The sequence below is a fragment of the Notolepis coatsorum genome, assembly GCF_963971535.1.
Source record: "Notolepis coatsorum genome assembly, chromosome: 1".
Lineage (NCBI taxonomy): Eukaryota > Metazoa > Chordata > Actinopteri > Aulopiformes > Paralepididae > Notolepis > Notolepis coatsorum.
Window position 1 is genome coordinate 146,527,825 of NC_140165.1, and position 19,326 is coordinate 146,547,150.

Below are 19,326 nucleotides of genomic sequence, written 5' to 3' on the forward strand. Positions count from 1 at the left end.
TAATAAAGGAGCATTAGATCTTCATCCTCTTGTGTCTTATTTACTTAATGATCTTTTTTTTATCATATCAAAATTAAAAACAAAGTTTGAAAATGCTAATATTTCTAACTCTGGGTTTTCAGAATAGTGTGAAATTACACCTGATGTTTATTATTTTTATATATTATATTTTATTGCATACCAGAGTAATTAAACACTATTACAACATACTTCAGAACTTTAGATTCTTGTTGGACTGGAATAATTAGAATTATATACTTTTTTGTGTGTCTGACGGAGTTAACACAAATCAAGTTTCAAAGGGAAACATGTGAATTTGTTGAAAATGTTTTTCTATGTAGAGCCCGCACCTTTACATGGTTAAATAGCTCAGACCTTTCTCTACATGAATATATAACTCTAATTAATATAGTGTGCATTCTCAAAATATAATATTTAAAAGGTGTTTTGTCCCGACTCTCAAGAATCAGTGATGTATAGCCTACCTTACACTTGATTTATAATTCATTGTAAGTAGCCAGGGCTGTGGCCCGGGCCGGGGTACAGTATTTTTCACAAAGGCATGACTTAGGTAGCCGCACCACATATATATTTATGGGACCTATAATAGCCGGTGTTATTTAATTGTAATTATGCAAACGTGTGTGATTTCTCTACTAATACTGTAGGCTAGTACTGTATGTTGGCTACATGCGGTCATAACACTTGGACAAGGAAGGGTACAACAGACTGCACACACACAAATAGGGCGGAGCTCCAGAGAGTTCATAACACAACATTGGTTACAACAACTTCTGGGTCTTCGCCGTCTATTCGGACAGCAGATGCACTGTCCAGGCGTTAAGTCCTCTAAGAACCTAGTCCAATTAACCACCATGAAGAGCGACGACAATCCACGCTCCTTCTCCCGTTTCTTGGTCGACGATGGACACGAACCCTGCTCTATTAGCACCTGAACAGGACTACGAGGCGCCGTCTAGAGAAGCGGACAAGTCGGAACTAAAGCAAGGCATAGCGAATATAATACATTACTGACTTACAATGTAGGCTTATACAACAAGATCTATCCCCGGTAAGCTTCGAAGAGTAGGCCTATACCTACGCACGTCATTTCCCAAAGCCACGGAGTTCCTTGGACTATTTCTGGAAGTCGATGTTATCATGGAGCCCTACACTGATGTGTTGCTTGTCACTGCGAATGTTGGATCGCTATTTGACAATGTAAGTAACCCGATGGGAAGATCATTTAACAGCTGCACGCTGGAACTAGTCCAAATGGTTAGGACCTCATAATGGTATTGAGGTTCCATTAATAAGTTGATCGGCAGGCCCAAGTAAATTACGAGTTTTACTTTCTGTCTCATTCACTTTTGTGATTTGCTCAGGCCGGTGTATGTTACAGGTCGAGGTCGATACTACTAGACGTAGGTTAAAGAAATTTGTCAAAAGTCGTCGCAAGAAGGCGCCTGGACGCGCGCGCAATGACCAGTTGCTGTTTGATTGATTGATTGAAAAGTTTATTAACAGATTGCAGAATGGGTACAGTACAGTACAGCTCAATACATACAATTGTTAAGAGGATGCAGACCTGAGAAAGACTTTCGTCTTGTTTCCATCAGGGTCCCCCATTTTCAATTCATCATATGACACACACGACATACAGATAGACAGTACTGCTACATCTATACATTTATGACATACCAGATTTTCAAATACAGTACTGTTTGTGATACTAAAAAAATCCAGAAAAAGAGTGTATATACATTTGACATAGAAACTGTGCATTGGGGGAGGTTGGGTAGGTGGGGGGGGGGGGGACACTGTACATTGGAATACTGACATACATTTGACATAGAAACTGTACATTGGAGGAGGTTGGGTAGGTGGGGTGGGGTTGGGTGGGGCTGTACATTGGAATACTGACAAAGCCATGCTTGGTCTTTATTGTACAACTGGGTTAGGAAATTTGTAGGGGCCAGTTTTGAATTGCAGTCTCCCGTAGGTGTTCTTTGAGAGTGTTTTTGAAGGTGGGTAGTGATTCACATTCCTTTACAGCTTTGGGTAGGGCGTTCCACATTGTTGTGGCATAATTGCGAAACGTGTTTAGTCCCTTGTTTGAGCCGAATCTGGGTTTTACATGATTTGTGGAGCTCCCTCTGGTGTTGTGATCGTGGTATTCACTGACCTTTGGGAAGTATTTTGACATGTACATGGGTACCTTGGTCGTGTAGTGTATCTTGTAGACCAGGCCCATTGCAAGTTGCTGTACTCTGTTGTCTACTCTAAGCCATCCTAGATTGTCAAAGTGGGCAGGGGTGAGGTGGGTTCTAGGGGTAAGGTCAAGCAGTAGTCTGACCAGTTTGTTTTGAGATGTTTGTAATATTGTTTTTAGTGCCTTTGAGGTGCTAATACTGTAGCATAATACTATATAGAGATATGTTTAGTAGTTTAGCTTACTCCGTTTTAATATCCTCTTCTGTCGGGAAAAACGTAACGAGTCAGTTGAAATTGAAATAGAAACAAAAAAGCCAGGCCTACTAACTCCGTGCAAAAGACACACTTGTGTTACTGAGCGAATGGGGGGCGCAGGCAGGTTCACACCTCATGATTCATCCGACCTGCTCATAATATTTAGACATCCTTTATCCAAGGCCCCTGAATCTTTGGCTTATTAACATTGACACCCATCCATTTTCTTGGCAACATACCACACTGTAGGAAGGAATATGCTCTCAAATATTGACTGCACAGTGAGTCATGGTTCCTGTCCAGAGTAGACAGACATTTTGAACATTTAGATTCCTTTACAAACCTACCTCCCGTAGGCAATTACAAATGCGTCTTCGTTCAGTTTTCATAACTTTGTATTCAGGTCTGCCTCCTTATGTCCTCATTCAGGTTTCTTAACTTCCATGACATTCAGTGGTTGATAGCGAGTCACACATGTTTCACCCCAACAATTCCCAATGTCAACAGACGAGGAGGTTTTTCTGTAATGGAGGACTAATATGTAAACTCCTGCTTGGCTGCCAGGGAACTTTCAGGCTTTCAGCCATTGCTTGGGAGGAGGAGGGAACTCATGGAAATTTGGCTTAGGACCATGTTTCCGGTTGCCATATATCTGGCACCAATGAAAACATGTTAGATCCCATTGTGGGAGATATCTGTAAACAGATATCAGCCCTGGGGGGTGCAAGCTTTTCTACTTATTTTGGCCATCTGATTTGTATAAACAAACACTAAAACATTCATCCAGCCCTCTGGACAAGGGTAAGACCCTAATCACATCACAAGACAAATTTAAAAGCACTTTAGAACCGGGGTTAGGCAGAAAAATAAACAGTGTCACCAGTAGGTTGGCTGCTGAGGTTACACACATTGATGAACACAGCTCATATACTAGGGCTAAACGATGTTGGGGGTGAAATCATATTGTGATTCTTTTGACAGATATTGCAGTTGCAATATGATTCATGATGTTAGAGGGAATTAAAATGTTTGCTTCGTTTTCCTTTTCATTGAAAAAAGTATTAAAATGAGCACGCTCTGATTTTTGCAGGGGGCTGTACACCAAACCAAAACAATTCTGTACGTCTATGGACTACGATTTGTAGGCCAAGGCTTCTCTGCAGTACCACAATACTTAATGTAGAATGTATTTAACACATTTTGCCTTTAATTGAATTGAATTGAATTTAATTGAAAACCTTTATTTATCCCCAAGGGGATATTCAGATGTCCTTTACTGACAAACTATTGTGTCAAAATGAAAAAAAATATTCATCCATCCATGACCTCTCCATGTGGGATCCAGTTGACCCATCTTTCTCCTAAAGGGCATGCTGGAACACAGTCTCCTCCCTCTCTCTCTCTTCTCTCTCTCTCTTCTCTCTCTCTCTCTCTCTCTCTCTCTCTCTCTCTCTCTCTCTCTCTCTCTCTCTCTCTCTCTCTCTCTCTCTCTCTCTCTCTCTCTCTCTCTCTCTCTCTCCCCCTCTCCCTCTCCCTCTCCCTCTCTCTCTCTGGTCTTGTGTAAACCTCTTTGCTGTTTTCCCCCCCATAAAGGTAACATAATTGAAATTAAAACAAGTACAACTGTATAAAGTTATTCCCTCTGACACAATTATTGATTGTTATGGCATTTTTATCACTTCTTGACTGTAGAGTAGATGCACTTACATTCTTACCTCTATGTAAGTGCATCTACTCTGTAAAGTAAGTTAAGTGACCACTGCTCTGCCTGTTGTCCAGTGTCAGCACCACCATTCCTCCCAGGTGTCAGTATTACCTCTAAGTGAAAATGTGTGACTGATTATTAGGGGTGGGAATAACCAGACTTCAATAACCAGAGATACATTGCGGTTTCAATGGTATCACGATACCATTTGATACGATACACAATATGATATAATAGGATACGGTATGGTAAAATGCAACACTATCAGATACAGTACTAGTACGATATGGTACGGTATGATACGATACAAGATACGGTACAATGCCATTTGATATGATACGATATGATATGATACGACATGATATGATGCAATATGATACCATTTGATATGGTACAATATGGTATTATTATGCAATATGATACAATACAATGTTGTCATGACACATGGGCCACAATAAAGATGGTACCACATTGGGCTGCATATTGAAAATGAATAATACCATCAAGGTATTGATTGAATCAAATCAATACAACCTGGTATTGAAAAATGGAGCTGGACAACACAACAGTTCCATAACCTGAAGTCTTAGTCATACAGTCAAAAGTTTATAAAAATCCCACGGAAAATTTGTTTTGTAGAAATGTTTTTGTAATATGTGTACCGGTCAAAACAGCGTGATTATCCACTTCATAACATTCTGACGCTAGAGTCGGGACAAAGGTCAGAACCGAAAGTGGTCATTTGACGGAGCGCTTGTCAAATAACGCCCTGAGCTGACTGACGAGAGAAAAGTGCCGCGACGCACGGGCGTAAGAGAGGAAAAGAGTTATTTTGTATGTTACAAGAGACCTTTAAGTTTAAGTCAAGCACTTTCATAATGTTATGTTGTCTGTTTAAGAAAGAGTGCAATAAATGTTTTTATTGAAAAAGAATCGTGTGAGAGAATCGTGATCTCAATTCTCATGGAGAAAAATCATGCAGCCCTATTTACAACTGTAAAATGGTATTTTTTTCTGCAGCCAATCACTACCAGCATTATTATATCCAACATGAATTAGTTGACAAATCAACACAAAGGTCTTTGGTTACACATTGGATTTTAGCTCTTGCCTTAGAGCCTCAGTGCCTGCACCATGCACACAGTGTTGACAAAAGTACTTGTATAGTCAGGGGTGTAGCAAGTAGGGGGAATAGTGAAACTGACTGCCTAGGGTCCCAAGCTGGGCGAGGCCCCTCAGAGGGTCTGAGTTGGTTTTAAAAGGTTGTTTTAAAAGTTTCAAATGCAGAGTATTGAAGCTTAAAGGAATAGTTCTGAATTTTGGAGATAAGGTTGTATGAAATACTTGCCAGTAGTGTAGTGGATGCAAAACGATTAGCTTACTTACAGATTCCTGTGGTCAGGAATTCTGGCCAGTTTCCAGGCGAACTGGAAAGTAAATGGGGGCTTGAAACCAAAATGTTTTTAATCCACAGCACAACATGCAGGCAAAAGGGTTCCACATTTCTAATACAAAATCATTGTCCTCTAGCACTTTGAATTCTGCTATCATTTGGCATAATCTTTTCCTTGAAAAGGGCTGGTGTATTACTACACGCTGGAGCTGTTTTGTTTTGGAGGTGGTTAACCCTTTGCCTGCATGTTGTGCTGTGGATTAAAACGGTTTCTCTTTTGTGAGCTGGTTTCTGCTGTTTGCTGCCTGCTATCACTTGGAACCAGAGCTCAGACCACGGGACTCGCTAGGTGAGCTAATAGCTCTGCTTCGACAACACTGCAAGTATTTCATACTACATGATGTCCAAAAGTCTAAGTTTATTATTTGTCACATATAAAATACATGTACTTTACGGTGAAATGCTTGGTTCTGTATGAGCCCCTGAGAGTGTGCTTCATACAGTAAAAAAGTAAGTAAAAGAGGAATATACAATATACAATACAATATACAATCTAAAGTACAACCTAAGTACAGTGAGTATACATTTGTAAAAATGCAGACAATGAGGTACAACACATTAAGGTAAGGTGCAAATGCAAATGAGGTATGAATGTAGTGCAAATCTCTTTAATAGATAGATAAATATAATGTAGTGTAATACAATTGTCCTCTTATGACAAAGTGAGGCAACTCTTGAAGATGTGGTAATAACAAGACAATTACTGCTGCTCTTATTCCACTATGGATGCACCTCAGTATAATCATTAAGTCAATTAATGTCTTAGATTGTCTGGAGGTGTGTGCTTATGAGTCACGAATGGCAGGAGAGAGGGGCTGAGAGACATAGCATGTGCACAGGGCCTATAATCCCCTGCTACACCCCTGCTTATTGATTTTGAATGTAACAGTATTGGTATTGGAACATTTTTAAACCATGCCCAGCATCATTGTGCTACACGATACTATACGATTTATGAGTTTTGCAAGTCTGTATATTTCCATATATCACAACCTATCACGATTGGATAAAGTAAAGTCTCTCCTCCATCCTCTTTCAATGGATGATAATCAGAGTGGGGTAGTGTTGGTGCTGTTGCCTTGTGGAGTATGTGAGTGTACACACACACACATTCTCTGGTGTCAGACACCACAGTTATGTATGACATGCCCTGAGGAGTAGCCAGCCACTCTGCCATGCAAATACACTATGCAAAGCTGCTGGTTTCTCCCTGGCCCAGGAGGCAATTCACTCCACATACTTCACAGGACTCTACATGCCCGGTCTATATGCAGTTATGCACTGGGACTTCCAGGACACGATTCGTTCAAATACCAGAAATACTACAACTCAGTTCAAGGAGAAATTGTAGATTTGCCACTATTACACAATGTAGTCCATGTAAGTGTCATTTTCAACAATAGTTGTACTCTGAAGTCCACACACATTATCTCTGATATGGTAAAAAAAAACTTTGTTGTTGTGGTTCATCTTACCTGTTATTCCTGCTCAATGGCCCAAGCTCTTGTTTGACAGACAGGGGTGTGTAATCTGCCTGCCTTTCCTCATGCATGTTTTATACACTCTTGTCAAGTGGTAATGCATCTTAAATACCAGGCAGGATTATGACACAGCTACGCCTATTCAAATGAGGATTCCTCATTGATCTCAGACAAATTGGCCTCTCTAGTTGAAAGGTTCTTAAACTGTAGGTCGGGACCCAACACGAGTCACAAGGTGTGTTTCTTTTAGGTCAGTGGAGTTTTCACATTAGTGATAATTGCCCAATTGCATGTTTCAGATTTTCCAGAGGCTATAAATACAAAGCGAGTGTAAACAAAACTTAAAAATGTTTAAGGGTGTTCAGTGTTCACATGATTTGTATCATGCTGCTGACTTAGATAAATTCTGCACAATTCCAGTTTTTACCCAGCTTTTAGTTTTATTAGTTTCATGCTCATGCTCATAGTTTTGCTGAGAAACATGCCCCCTAAGAGCTTTTGAATAAAAACAATCTGATCATTACTTGACCTCTGTTGTGGGCTCCCATAGAGATGCAGTCAGCTTTTGTAAAATCATGAAATCTTTAAAGAAAAAACTAGCCTACCACCTCTCTACCTGCTCAGATTGGTTGTCAAAATTATTATTTAATTTAAAATAAAACAGACTGTGAAGCTTTTAATCGTCACTTCATATCTTCTCGCCATTTATTTCGTAGACTGCCTGCTTAGCACAGTTTCAGTGAACTATACTCCTAGTTCTGTGGCAGAGAATTCATCCAATTCTTAACAATCTGACAATAGATTTTAATTTGGACCTGTAAGTTACAATGAAGTGTATATAATGCACTCATAAACACAAAGAAGTCAAATGATGAGGATGATCTTGATTGTCTCTAGTACTCATATAATTGCCACACCGCTTGCTCGCATTTTAAATCTAACATTTATCTCTGGTAAAATCCCTTGCTTGTGAAAAGCTGTTCCTTGGCATTCCAGTGATATCCAATATCAAACAGATGCTGCCAAAATTCTAGAATCATAATTTAATTCTCAGTTGCTACTGGCTCCACTCTCTTTTAAGCCTACAGGCTTAATGGCTGGGTCCCATTTACCACTGCTGCTTCTCTGTACCGTAACTCGAAAAAAGCTCAGGGCCGTCTGAAAGCCAAGGAGCTGAGCTTTCTTCATATATATGGCTTATTACTGTAATCCAACAACTGTGGGGGTTATTGAGGAAGTAAACACAAGTACTTCTACTTCACAAGTAGAATTCTACCTGCTTCAAGGTCAACCACCAAGGTAAAAATTCTGCAGAGAAAAAAGTGAGTAAAAGGAGCATAAGAAGCATAATCTAAAAGCCAGGGTTCACAAACTTGACTGCAGTTGCATAATAGTTCCAAGTTCAAAATGTACATTGACCACAAATTGATGGTCAATTGCAGTGTCTACTTCACTAAAAACCTGTAAAAATCCCATTCCGATTTTCGTTTTTCTTGTCTAATAACAGTTTGATACACACTCAAAACATACAGTAAGTTCAAACAATAACAGAAATTGAAAGCTGAAGTAGTTCTGAAAAAAGGGTGAAAAGCACTTACTCACAGCACATTCTCTGATAATTACACAGCAATAACAACTACATATACCCAGGTGGACTGTTTCAGGCTTAGGTTTGAAAGGGTTAATTAAATTGGCCTCTACAAATGTACAGTCTGCTTTTGATGCCTTTCAGATATCTCTCATTAACCACAATCTTATCTTAAATTCCGATATAATAAAATATGTTATTCTCAAGGTCTTGTGTGAGGAATACTCCTAATATTAGTATCCATACACTTCAAGGTTCTCAACTTGAAATAGTAGAATCTTTGGTTAGATACTAGACCCTTTTACACCCATGTAGAACAACTGTCAACAAACAACAAAAAAGTAGAAGAAAAGTAGAATTTTTGTATAGAAACAAAGCATGCTTTTCTACTGCCAGTCAGAAGACCATTGTACAATCAACAACTATGTCTGTATTTAATTATGGTGACCTTCTGTACATGCATTCCTCTCCCTCCACTTTAAAACCCCTAGCTACTGTGTATCATCCAATCCACTTTATTTATAGAGCACATTTAAAAACAACAAAGTTGACCAAAGTGCTGTACAAGTCCCACAACATAAGATAAAAAGATAAACGCACACAATAAAAACATCAAGTCAAGTCAAGAGTTTTATTTGTCACGGCAATATACAAGTATACAATGAAATGCGGGTGGTCTTGCCCGCAACGATGTGCAATACAGTGGGTACAACATATAATAGAATCCAATACATTTTTTTTTGCAATAACAGGTAACAGGTAACATGGTGTGACATCAAAATCGGTATCTGTACATAGTTATTTACAGAGCATATAGGACATGCTAGGTAGCTTTGGTAGTGCAATACACTGTTACTGTTGCTAATACTGATTTAAAGTGGCTTTTCCTTTTGGCAATAAGTGTGAGTGTGTGCGCATGAGTGTGTGCCCGCTCATGTTGAAGTGTTAAAGTGGCTGCTAGTGTGTGAGCGTGCACAGCGTGCGTGTCGTGTGTGTGCTCATGTGTGCTTATGTGTGGATAGTTCAGTGTTCTGTGGTACTCAATGTTCATTGTTCAGGACTCTGATGGCCTGGGGGAAGAAGCTAAGCCTAAGCCTCTCTGTCCTAGTAGCTGGGGTTCGCAGGCGTCTGCCTGACCTCAGCAGCTGAAACAGGCTGTTATTGGGGTGGTGGGGGTCTTTCATTATTCTGCAGGCTCTGGATTTGCACCTCTTGTTGTATAGAACCTGCAGGGGAGGTAGTGCAATACCCGTGGTACGCTCGGCTGAGCGCACCACTCTCTGTAGGGCCTTCTTGTCCTGTGCGGCTGTGCCGTGCTGTTTCCATACCAGGCAGGCAGTGATGTTTCCGGTCAGGATGCTCTCTACAGCTCCTGAGTAGAAGGACTGGAGTATCTTCCCCGATACTCTGAACTTCCTTAACTGTCTCAGGTGGTAGAGGCGCTGTTTCGCTACTACTGTGTCTATGTGTGTTGACCATGTCAGGTCCTCTGAGATGTGGACCCCCAGGTACTTAAAGCTGCTCACCCTGTCCACGGTAGCCCGTTAATCATCAGTGGTGTGTGCGTCTCCTGCTGTCCTCTCCTATAATCCACGATCAGCTCCTTGGTTTTACCAATGTTCAGGAGCAGGCTGTTGTCCTGGCACCAGCGTTCCAGTACCTCAACCTCCTCCCGGTAGGCCTTCTCGTCGTTGTCCGAGATCAGCCCCACCACCACGTGTCGTCTGCAAACTTCACTATGGAGTTGGAGCTGAACTTGGCCACACAATCGTGTGTGTAGAGTGAGTACAGCAGGGGGCTCAGAACACAGCCCTGGGGGGACCCGATGCTCAGGGTGATGGTGTTGGAGGTCTGACCCCCCACCCTGACCGCCTGGGGTCTTTCGCTCAGAAAGTCCAGTACCCAGGCGCTCAGGGCGGAGCTCAGACCTAGCTCGATCAGCTTGTCCACCAGTCTGGTGGGGACTATGGTGTTGAACGCTGAGCTGTAGTCAATGAACAACAGTCTCACATAGCCCCCCTTCTGACGGTCAAGGTGCGAGAGGGTGCTGTGCAGTACCTGGGAGACCGCGTCGTCGGTGGACCTGTTTGTCCTGTATGCAAATTGCATAGGGTCCATATCACTGGGGAGGGAGGCACAAATGTGGTCCTTGACCAGCCTCTCGAAACATTTCATGACCACAGAGGTGAGTGCCACCGGTCTGTAGTCATTTGGACATGTTGGGGAGGGTTTCTTCGGTACAGGGATGATGGTAGACATCTTGAAGCAGGCAGGGACCACTGACTCCGCCAGGGATTGATTAAATATGGCGGTGAACACTGGGGCCAGCTGGTTGGCACAGGACTTGAGTATGCGTCCTGTTATGCCATCTGGGCCAGCAGCCTTCCTGGTGTTCCTGTTATGCCATCTGGGCCAGCAGCCTTCCTGGTGTTCACCTGCATAAATGCTCTTCTCACACTGTGTTCCGACAACGAGAGAGCGTCCCCGCCCCCCGCGGTTGCCCCCCCCCCCCCCTCCACAACAGCCGGCGCGCCAGTGACGTCACTAGCCGGAGAGCCAGCAGCGCCACTGTCTACACCAAACCGAGCGTAGAAGGTGTTGAGCTTGTCCGCGAGGGAGGCGTCGTCGCTCCCCATTGAGGGGGCGCTGACTTTATAGTCAGTTATTGTCTTCAGTCCCTGCCATAATCTATGATCGTGACATATTGATGTCACACCATGTTACCTGTTACCTGTTATTGCACAATTTTTTTTGTATTGGATTCTATTATATGTTGTACCCACTGTATTGCACATCGTTGCGGGCAAGACCACCCGCATTTCATTGTATACTCGTATGCCGTGACAAATAAAACTCTTGACTTGACTTGACTTGACTATACAATATGTCACGTAAAAAAGACAGGTCTCTCAAACTGTTTAAAAACCAAAATAATAATCAAAAGCAAAAAATATATATATCATAGCGCACTGTGTTTTATCACTGGAGATGCATTTCTCACTCACCATTGTGTTTTATATGAAAAAGTGGGATGGCCTTCTCTAACTAAGAAGGGACTTGCATTGTATTTTATGTATACAGTATATAAGGCTCTGCTTATGAAACTTCCCTATTTTCTTTAATTGCTTTTGAATATAGCACATAATGGTACTAGGTCACAGGATTACTTAGCTTTAGATACACAAAAGAAAATTATGCTCTATGAAAGCCTTAAAATGGGAGCATTCCATTCTGTCAGAAGATTTGAAAGTATTGAACACTAATAAATGTTCTAACTAATAAATAGTATAGGTCACTCACGACATGAATAAAGCCAAATAGACATGTCTGTTGTGATATGTCTTTTTCTCACTCCACAGGTGGGTGAAATTCAGAGTGAGTGGCTACGAGAATTCTACATGGTGAGTTTGAGCTCCCTCGTTGTTGTCCACAATAGATTTGGCCCTATAATTAGAACCATTTTCTATGTACTAGGGCCAAAGTCTGTCTAAAGATAAGTTAATTCACTGATTCTTGAGAGTCGGGACAAAACATGTCCTACATAGAAAAGTCTAATTTATATAAAAAATAAAGAAATTAATAATGATTGACATACTCACAAAGTTCAATCTAAAGGTATTGTGTATACTGATGTTATGTTTTAGCACATATATTTGTTTTTTGGGGGATATTTGTTTAAATGTATAATCTGTGGTTAGAAGCTCCCATGTTAATTTCCTTGTCCTCAGCAAGGGTCACATTATTGACCAGCCCAAAAAAGCTTGAAAAACCTCTCCACTTGTGAAAACATACATATCAAATCAATGATAAGGGTTATAAATGTATAAAACAATGCATGCCATGAAACTCAAATAATATTTTCCATAGAAATCTGCCTATCAAAGTTGTGTCCTCAGTTTATGTCAACTCTGTCAGACTTTTTCATAAACCTAATTAAATCAGGCAATAGCATGGCCAGCTCTATCCCTGATGACCCCTTTTCCTTTCCCTGCCTGTGGTGAATGCAACACTACCACACATGGTCTGGTAAATTTGATACGTTTTGATATTTTAGACAAACAATGTCAATATTCCTATGGTCACAGCTGGAACATGTCAACACCATCTCTCCGTTATTATACTTTAAAAAAACAATAGTGGATTGAATTCAAGTGTTTCAGTGAGATTATTAAGACAGCTAGCAACTGCCAAAAAACTAGCTAGCTGCAGTGCACAATACAGGCTTGGAGGGAAAATGTGTGCCTTTTTGTCAACTCCGTCAGACTTTGTGTCTGACGGAGTTGACGTGTAAGCTGACGGAGTTGACAAATCCATCAATAACCTCATAATATGCTATTATTATACTATTTTTGAACATGGTAAAGGATTTAAATGTTATTTCAGAGTTGTATCTGCACAGAAGTGTGCATATAATAGCATGCATTACAATACACTTCTGACTTTTAGAGCATGGACAGGCTGTGGTCTGCTTATTGAATAATTGTCTTACTTTCCCAGCACATGTGTTAATACATAAATATAAATATATCACGTGTCTAAGTGGTTGATTGATTGATGTAAAATTTCATAACCCAGTAGGGATACAAGACAGAAGAAAACAGTTATTCTTGTTCTTATACTGTTTACTTAGATCATCAGAGCAAAGGTGAACGGTGGTAAACTGTGGATATTTCATCTTAATATCTTTATAATAATTCTTAATATAGGACTGGTCCATGTGTGTCTACTGTAGATTGCTACATCATCCTTTATCTGACTCTTTCCATCCATAGTGTAATACATTATGGTATGGAGTGATCAACAGGATAATATTTTGCTAGTCAGTTGTCTCAATCTTATCAGTTGTCACAAGTGTAGAGTTCAAGAAAAATCAGGATCAGATAAAAATCAGATCAGGATATTCTAGATAACAATGCCAGACAGTGCAGGGAGTCTCTCAGACAGGAAAAGCAACGAAGTAAAATGCGAAAAAGGCATTCAAGAGAAATAAAAACTATGAAAGAGAATATTACAAATGTAACAAAGCAACTAAACAACCTGATAAAAACAATAATGCGCAGAAAAAAGGCTACAAATACATCACCACTGGACTCTCCAGGCACAGAAACAAAGAAGATGCTATCAGGAAGCAAAGTAAGGAATCCGAAAATCCAAAAGACCCTTCTATTCCACAACATCCCCAGAAGAGAGCTGAAGACAAACAAACTCCTGTCCCACGGCGCCAAAAACCAGCACTGAGTGTGTCATCAGGCACGATTCTTAAAAAGTATCGTCTTCTTCAACAAATGAAAGAGTTTGGGTTAACCTACAAGTTAATGAGAGAAAAGGAGCAGCCTCAGAAAAAGCCAACATTAATACAGGGTATAACACAAGACTGTTCAGGATTTCTTCCTGAACTATGCACGTGTGACTGACACAATCACCAGGAACAAGATCAAGCGGCACATAATGATCCTGCTAGACTCCATGCTCAACCTCCACACTGAATTCCAGATTAAGAACCCCACTGTAAAGCTGAGCTATTCTTCATTCTGTGCTCTGAGGCCCTTCTATGTCACAGCACCAAAAGCATCTGATCGGAAGACATGTCTGTGTCAAATACATGAAAATGCATGCTTAATGCTCGAGGTCCTTAAAATGTCTGGTGTTGTGAAGTCAAACAAACTGGATGACAGTTTTCAATTAGTTTGTTGCTCTCCAGCAAGTGAGGCCTGCCTTCTTCACGCCTGCTCACAATGTCTAAACAAAGGTACAGTTACAACCCAAGAGCAAGACAAAATCGATGTCCAATGGAGGCAGTGGGAGAGAGTTCAAGAAGACACATGCAATGGAATCGACATGAACACTAAGCTTGTCGAACACCGAGGCAGCCTTTCATTGCTCATCAAACTCTGAGCAAAAACTCAGAAAGGAAACCACAACACATGTGTGTTCATTGCGAAACCAGTCAAAAGAATACAGCAACACAATTGAGTCCTGTGATGAGAGTACAGCAATCGTCCATGTTGACTTTTCAGAATCCTGGAAATTCAAATATAAAGCTGAAGTTCAGGCCTTCCATTTCGGACAAAATCTGCCACAGATAACACTCCATACCAGAATGTATTACACTAAGGGTGGAAAGGCAGGGTTTTGCACACTGTCAGAGTCAAAGAGACAGGATGCTGCAGCAATCTGGACACAAATGGATCCAGTCCTAAAAGATATCAAGACAAAATATCCACAGGTTACCACCGTGCACTTTTGGTCTGATGGTCCAAGCAAACAAGAACAAGAAGAACCTTTTTCTTCTGTCTGGTATCCCACCTACACTGGGGTTTGAAAGGACAACGTGGAACTTCTTCCCCACTTCTCATGGTAAGGGCGCACCAGACGGCATTGACGGAACAGTAAAAAGAACAGCTGACAACCTGGTCCTGAGAGGAAATTATGTGACGGATGGACACATATTTTTCAAAAAGGTCTCAAACAGTCTGAATGGTGTTCAGCTGTATCATATTGTGGAAGAAGACATGCAAAGATACGACACTTCTCATGAATCCTCTCAAACCGGTTCCCTCAACAAGACAAATACACCAGATCATCGCACATAAGGACAGGATCCACAACAGACAACTATCCTGCTTTTGCAGCGAGATGTTGGATTGCCAGTGCTTCTGCCCAGCTACCTCCTATTACCATGGCAACCCAGGAGAACAGCAGAGTGATATACAAAGGGCAAGGAAGAAGAGACCTCTGGCCATGTTGTGGGAGGAGATGGAAAATGAGATGGAAGAGGGTATGGAGATGGAAGATGTAATGGAGGAGTTGGACGAAGAACCTTTGAAAGGTCCTGAGGGTACGGTGACAGTAACGACTGTTAGCAGCCTTAGTAATGGAGACTGGTTAGCAGTAGTATATGATGACCACTGGTGGCTAGCCAAGACCATCGATGTGGATAATGAGCAACAAGATGTGAAAGTGGAATTTCTGCATCCCCATGGTCCAACAGAAATGTGGTTCAGCCCAAATGTGGCAAGAAGGATGTCTGTTTCTGCCCAGTTCAAGACATCATAGTGAAACTAATCAGAAATGCAGAAGGAAAGGAAGAGGAGAAGTGGGTGAGAAAGTGGAGATCAGGAAGTGGTGTAGAGGAGGTAGATGAAAACAGGGACGAGAAGAAGGGGTCCTGTTCTCCATTACTGTTTTTGTTGTTGGAAACGGTGCATTTTGTAATAGTTGGAAACAGTGTATGTAAAGTTTGTTGTTTATTACAATTGAGTTAACAATGTTCAGTATAAGACAAGGAGTTATTAGTTCTTATTATTGTCACTTCCATCTGTTTAAAAAATTTAGCAGAGATGCAAATCCAATTTTGTCAACTCCGTCAGTTTCTCGTCAACACTGTCAGATCATTGTCAACACCGTCAGATATTTATTTTTGTTAATCTTGGGGAAAATACAAATTCCTTCTTCAGTTTATGTTGTTTAAGTAATAAAGGAGCATGAGATCTTCATCCTCTTGTGTCTTATTTACTTAGTGATCTTTTTTTTATCATATCAAAATTAAAAACAAAGTTTGAAAATGCTAATATTTCTAACTCTGGGTTTTCAGAATAGTGTGAAATTACACCTGAGGTTTATATATTATATTTTATTGCATACCAGAGTAACTAAACACTATTACAACATACTTCAGAACTTTAGATTCTTGTTGGACTGGAATAATTAGAATTATATACTTTTTTGTGTGTCTGACGGAGTTAACACAAATCAAGTTTCAAAGGGAAACATGTGAATTTGTTGAAAATGTTTTTCTATGTAGAGCCCGCACCTTTACATGGTTAAATAGCTCAGACCTTTCTCTACATGAATATATAACTCTAATTAATATAGTGTGCATTCTCAAAATATAATATTTAAAAAGTGTTTTGTCCCGACTCTCAAGAATCAGTGAATTATGTCACCATCCTGATAACGGGGACTAACAAGACCAGACCCCTATCTCTTTGAATGGAGAGTCATCCATATCTAATAATCTGTCATGCATATCATTGTTTTTCTTTCATATTTGAAGTCACTGATAAATTGCTGACAACACAGAATCGTTAATTTGGTAAAAAAGGACAATTTTGCGATATAAAAATGCCATTTTCTCTCATATACCAGCTTCTACACATGCGCCAGTCAGTGGTTTCTGCCACAGAGTCCGTAGTTACCATGGCAACCACTCACCATGTGATTTCCAGCCTTTTGGCAGAGATCTTAATTAATTTCAAAAGTCATAAAAAATCATAGTTCACCTCAAAATGCAGTAGATTCAAAAAGAATAATTTCTTGTGGGAAACACAGTTTTACAGATTTACAGATGCCTAACACCACTCATTCATAGTGAAAGAACAACAACCTCAAATTAATTAGTGACCCTTTCCCTGGAACAGACTACTCCATCTCTGCTTCCAAACATCACTTCATTACATTCTCCAAACTTGGATGACTCACAACTTCCTCAAATTGAACAGTGACAAGACGGAACTTCTCATTATTGGCACCAAAACCACCCTCACCAGATCCGGACCCATCACACTCACCATCAATGACTCCACCATCACCCCTCCCCCCTAGTCCGAAACCTTGGTGTCCTCCTTGACCCCACCCTCTCATTTGACCCCCACGTCCGCTCCATCGTAAAAATATCTTACTTTCACCTCCGCAACATTGCAAAAATCCGTCACTGCCTCTCCCCCCCTGCTGCTGAATCCCTCATTCACGCCTTCATCTCCTCCCGCCTGGACTATTGCAACTCCCTCCTCACTGGCATCACCTCCCGCTCCCTCTATAAACTGCAAATGGTCCAAAACTCAGCCACCCGCCTCCTCACTAACACCCGGTCCCGTGAACACATCACTCCTGTCCTCCACTCTCTCCACTGGCTCCCGATCAAACACAGCATAAACTTTAAAACACTACTCCTCACCTTCAAAGCCCTCCACAGCCTGGCCCCCCCCTACCTGACTGATCTCTTTCTTCCCTACCGCCCCACCCGTTCCCTCCGGTCCTCCTCCACTGCCTCCCTCACTGTCTCGACATCCAAACTCAAAAACTTTGGAGATCGGGCCTTCTCCCGCACTGCACCCCGACTCTGGAACTCCCTCCCTCAGTCCATCAGAGACTCCCCTACACTCTCCACCTTCAAAGCTCGCCTCAAAACCCACCTGTTCTCCCTTGCCTTTAACCCCCCCCCCTCCAACCTGACTGATGTCTGTCTCCTGTCTTTTTGTGCTATCGTGCTGTCTTCCCTGTTCCCCCCATGGTCTCATGTTCCTTTTGTTTTTGTTTCTTTGCTGTTTCTTTGTTTTTGTTTCTTTGCTTTCGTTTCTTTGTTTTTACCTTGCTCCCGACTATTGTCAGCGACTTCGGGTTATTGAGAAGCGCTATATAAATTAAATGAATTATTATTATTATTATTATTTACATAAACATGGTGAGATAGCTCTCACCTCCATAGCCATGAAGTGCTTTGAGAAGCTTGTGAAGGGCTACATCTGTTCCTCCCTCCCCATCAACCTGGACCCCCTGCAATTTGCATATCGCCCCAACAGGTCCACGGAGGACGCCATAGCCCATTTGCTGCACACAGCAGCATCACACCTGGACAAGAGGCAGGGGAACAATGTGAGAATGCTGTTCATCAATACATACAGCTCAGCATTCAATACCATAGTCCCCTCCAAACTCATAGCCAAGCTCAGGGACCTGGGCTTGAACTATGACCTCTGCCAGTGGGTCTTGGACTTCCTGACGGGTAGACCCCAGGTGTTGAGAGCAGGCACCTCCTCATCCATCACTCTCAACATAGGGGCCCCCCAGGGCTGTATTCTGAGTCCCCTCCTCTACTCGCTGTACACACACGACTGTGTGGCACAGCGGAACAACAACACAATCATCAAATTGGCTGATGACACAGTAGTGGTGGGCCTGATCTCTGCAAACGATGAGAGGGCCTACCTGGAAGAGGTAGAGAATCTGGCGCGGTGGTGTCAGGAGAACTGCCTCTCCCTGAACGTCAGCAAAACAAAAGAGATGATTGTGGACTTTAGGAGGTCGGGGGTCAGGGACTACAGCCCCCTCAGCATCGACGGGGACCGGTTGAGAGAGTGAACAGTTTTAAGTACCTCAGAGTCCACATATTCGAGGACTTGACATTGACATTGACACTTGACATTGACAGTGTAGTCAAGAAGGCACGGCAACACCTCTACTTCCTTAGGCGCCTAAGGAAGTTCAAAGTGAGTCAGAAGATCCTTAAGAACTTCTACTCATGCACAATAGAGAGCATCCTGACTGGCAATATCACCTCCTGGTTTGGGAATAGCACTGCACAAGACCGCAGCAGACTACAGAGAGTGGCCCATTCAGCCGAACGCACAATTGGAGGTGGGCTTCCCACTCTCCAAGACATTTACAACAAGCGTTGCAGGGGTAAGGCTAAGAGAATAATCAAAGACTAGCCACCTGTGGGATATTTGTGGATATCCTGATGAAGAATGTTCTCAGTCAACCGAGGTTTGGATAATAACAAAGGTTTATTAACCAAACAGATAGATTACATAGAGAGAATGGCTGAGGGCTTCCCCCAGGTGATCAGCTG

General features: G+C 41.7%; 1 protein-coding gene across 1 annotated transcript in view; it reads left to right on the forward strand.

Annotated features, from left to right (window-relative positions):
* The first annotated feature begins 763 nt into the window (after positions 1-763).
* The window catches only part of inpp5l (inositol polyphosphate-5-phosphatase L), a 45,367-nt gene continuing 26,804 nt past the window's right edge, over positions 764-19,326 (forward strand). Inside the window, exons 1-2 of the mRNA XM_084326665.1 lie at positions 764-1,221; positions 12,056-12,097. Coding sequence (XP_084182791.1) covers positions 1,162-1,221; positions 12,056-12,097 — 102 coding nt within the window. The 5' untranslated portion in view covers positions 764-1,161. The remainder of the gene's footprint in view (positions 1,222-12,055; positions 12,098-19,326) is intronic.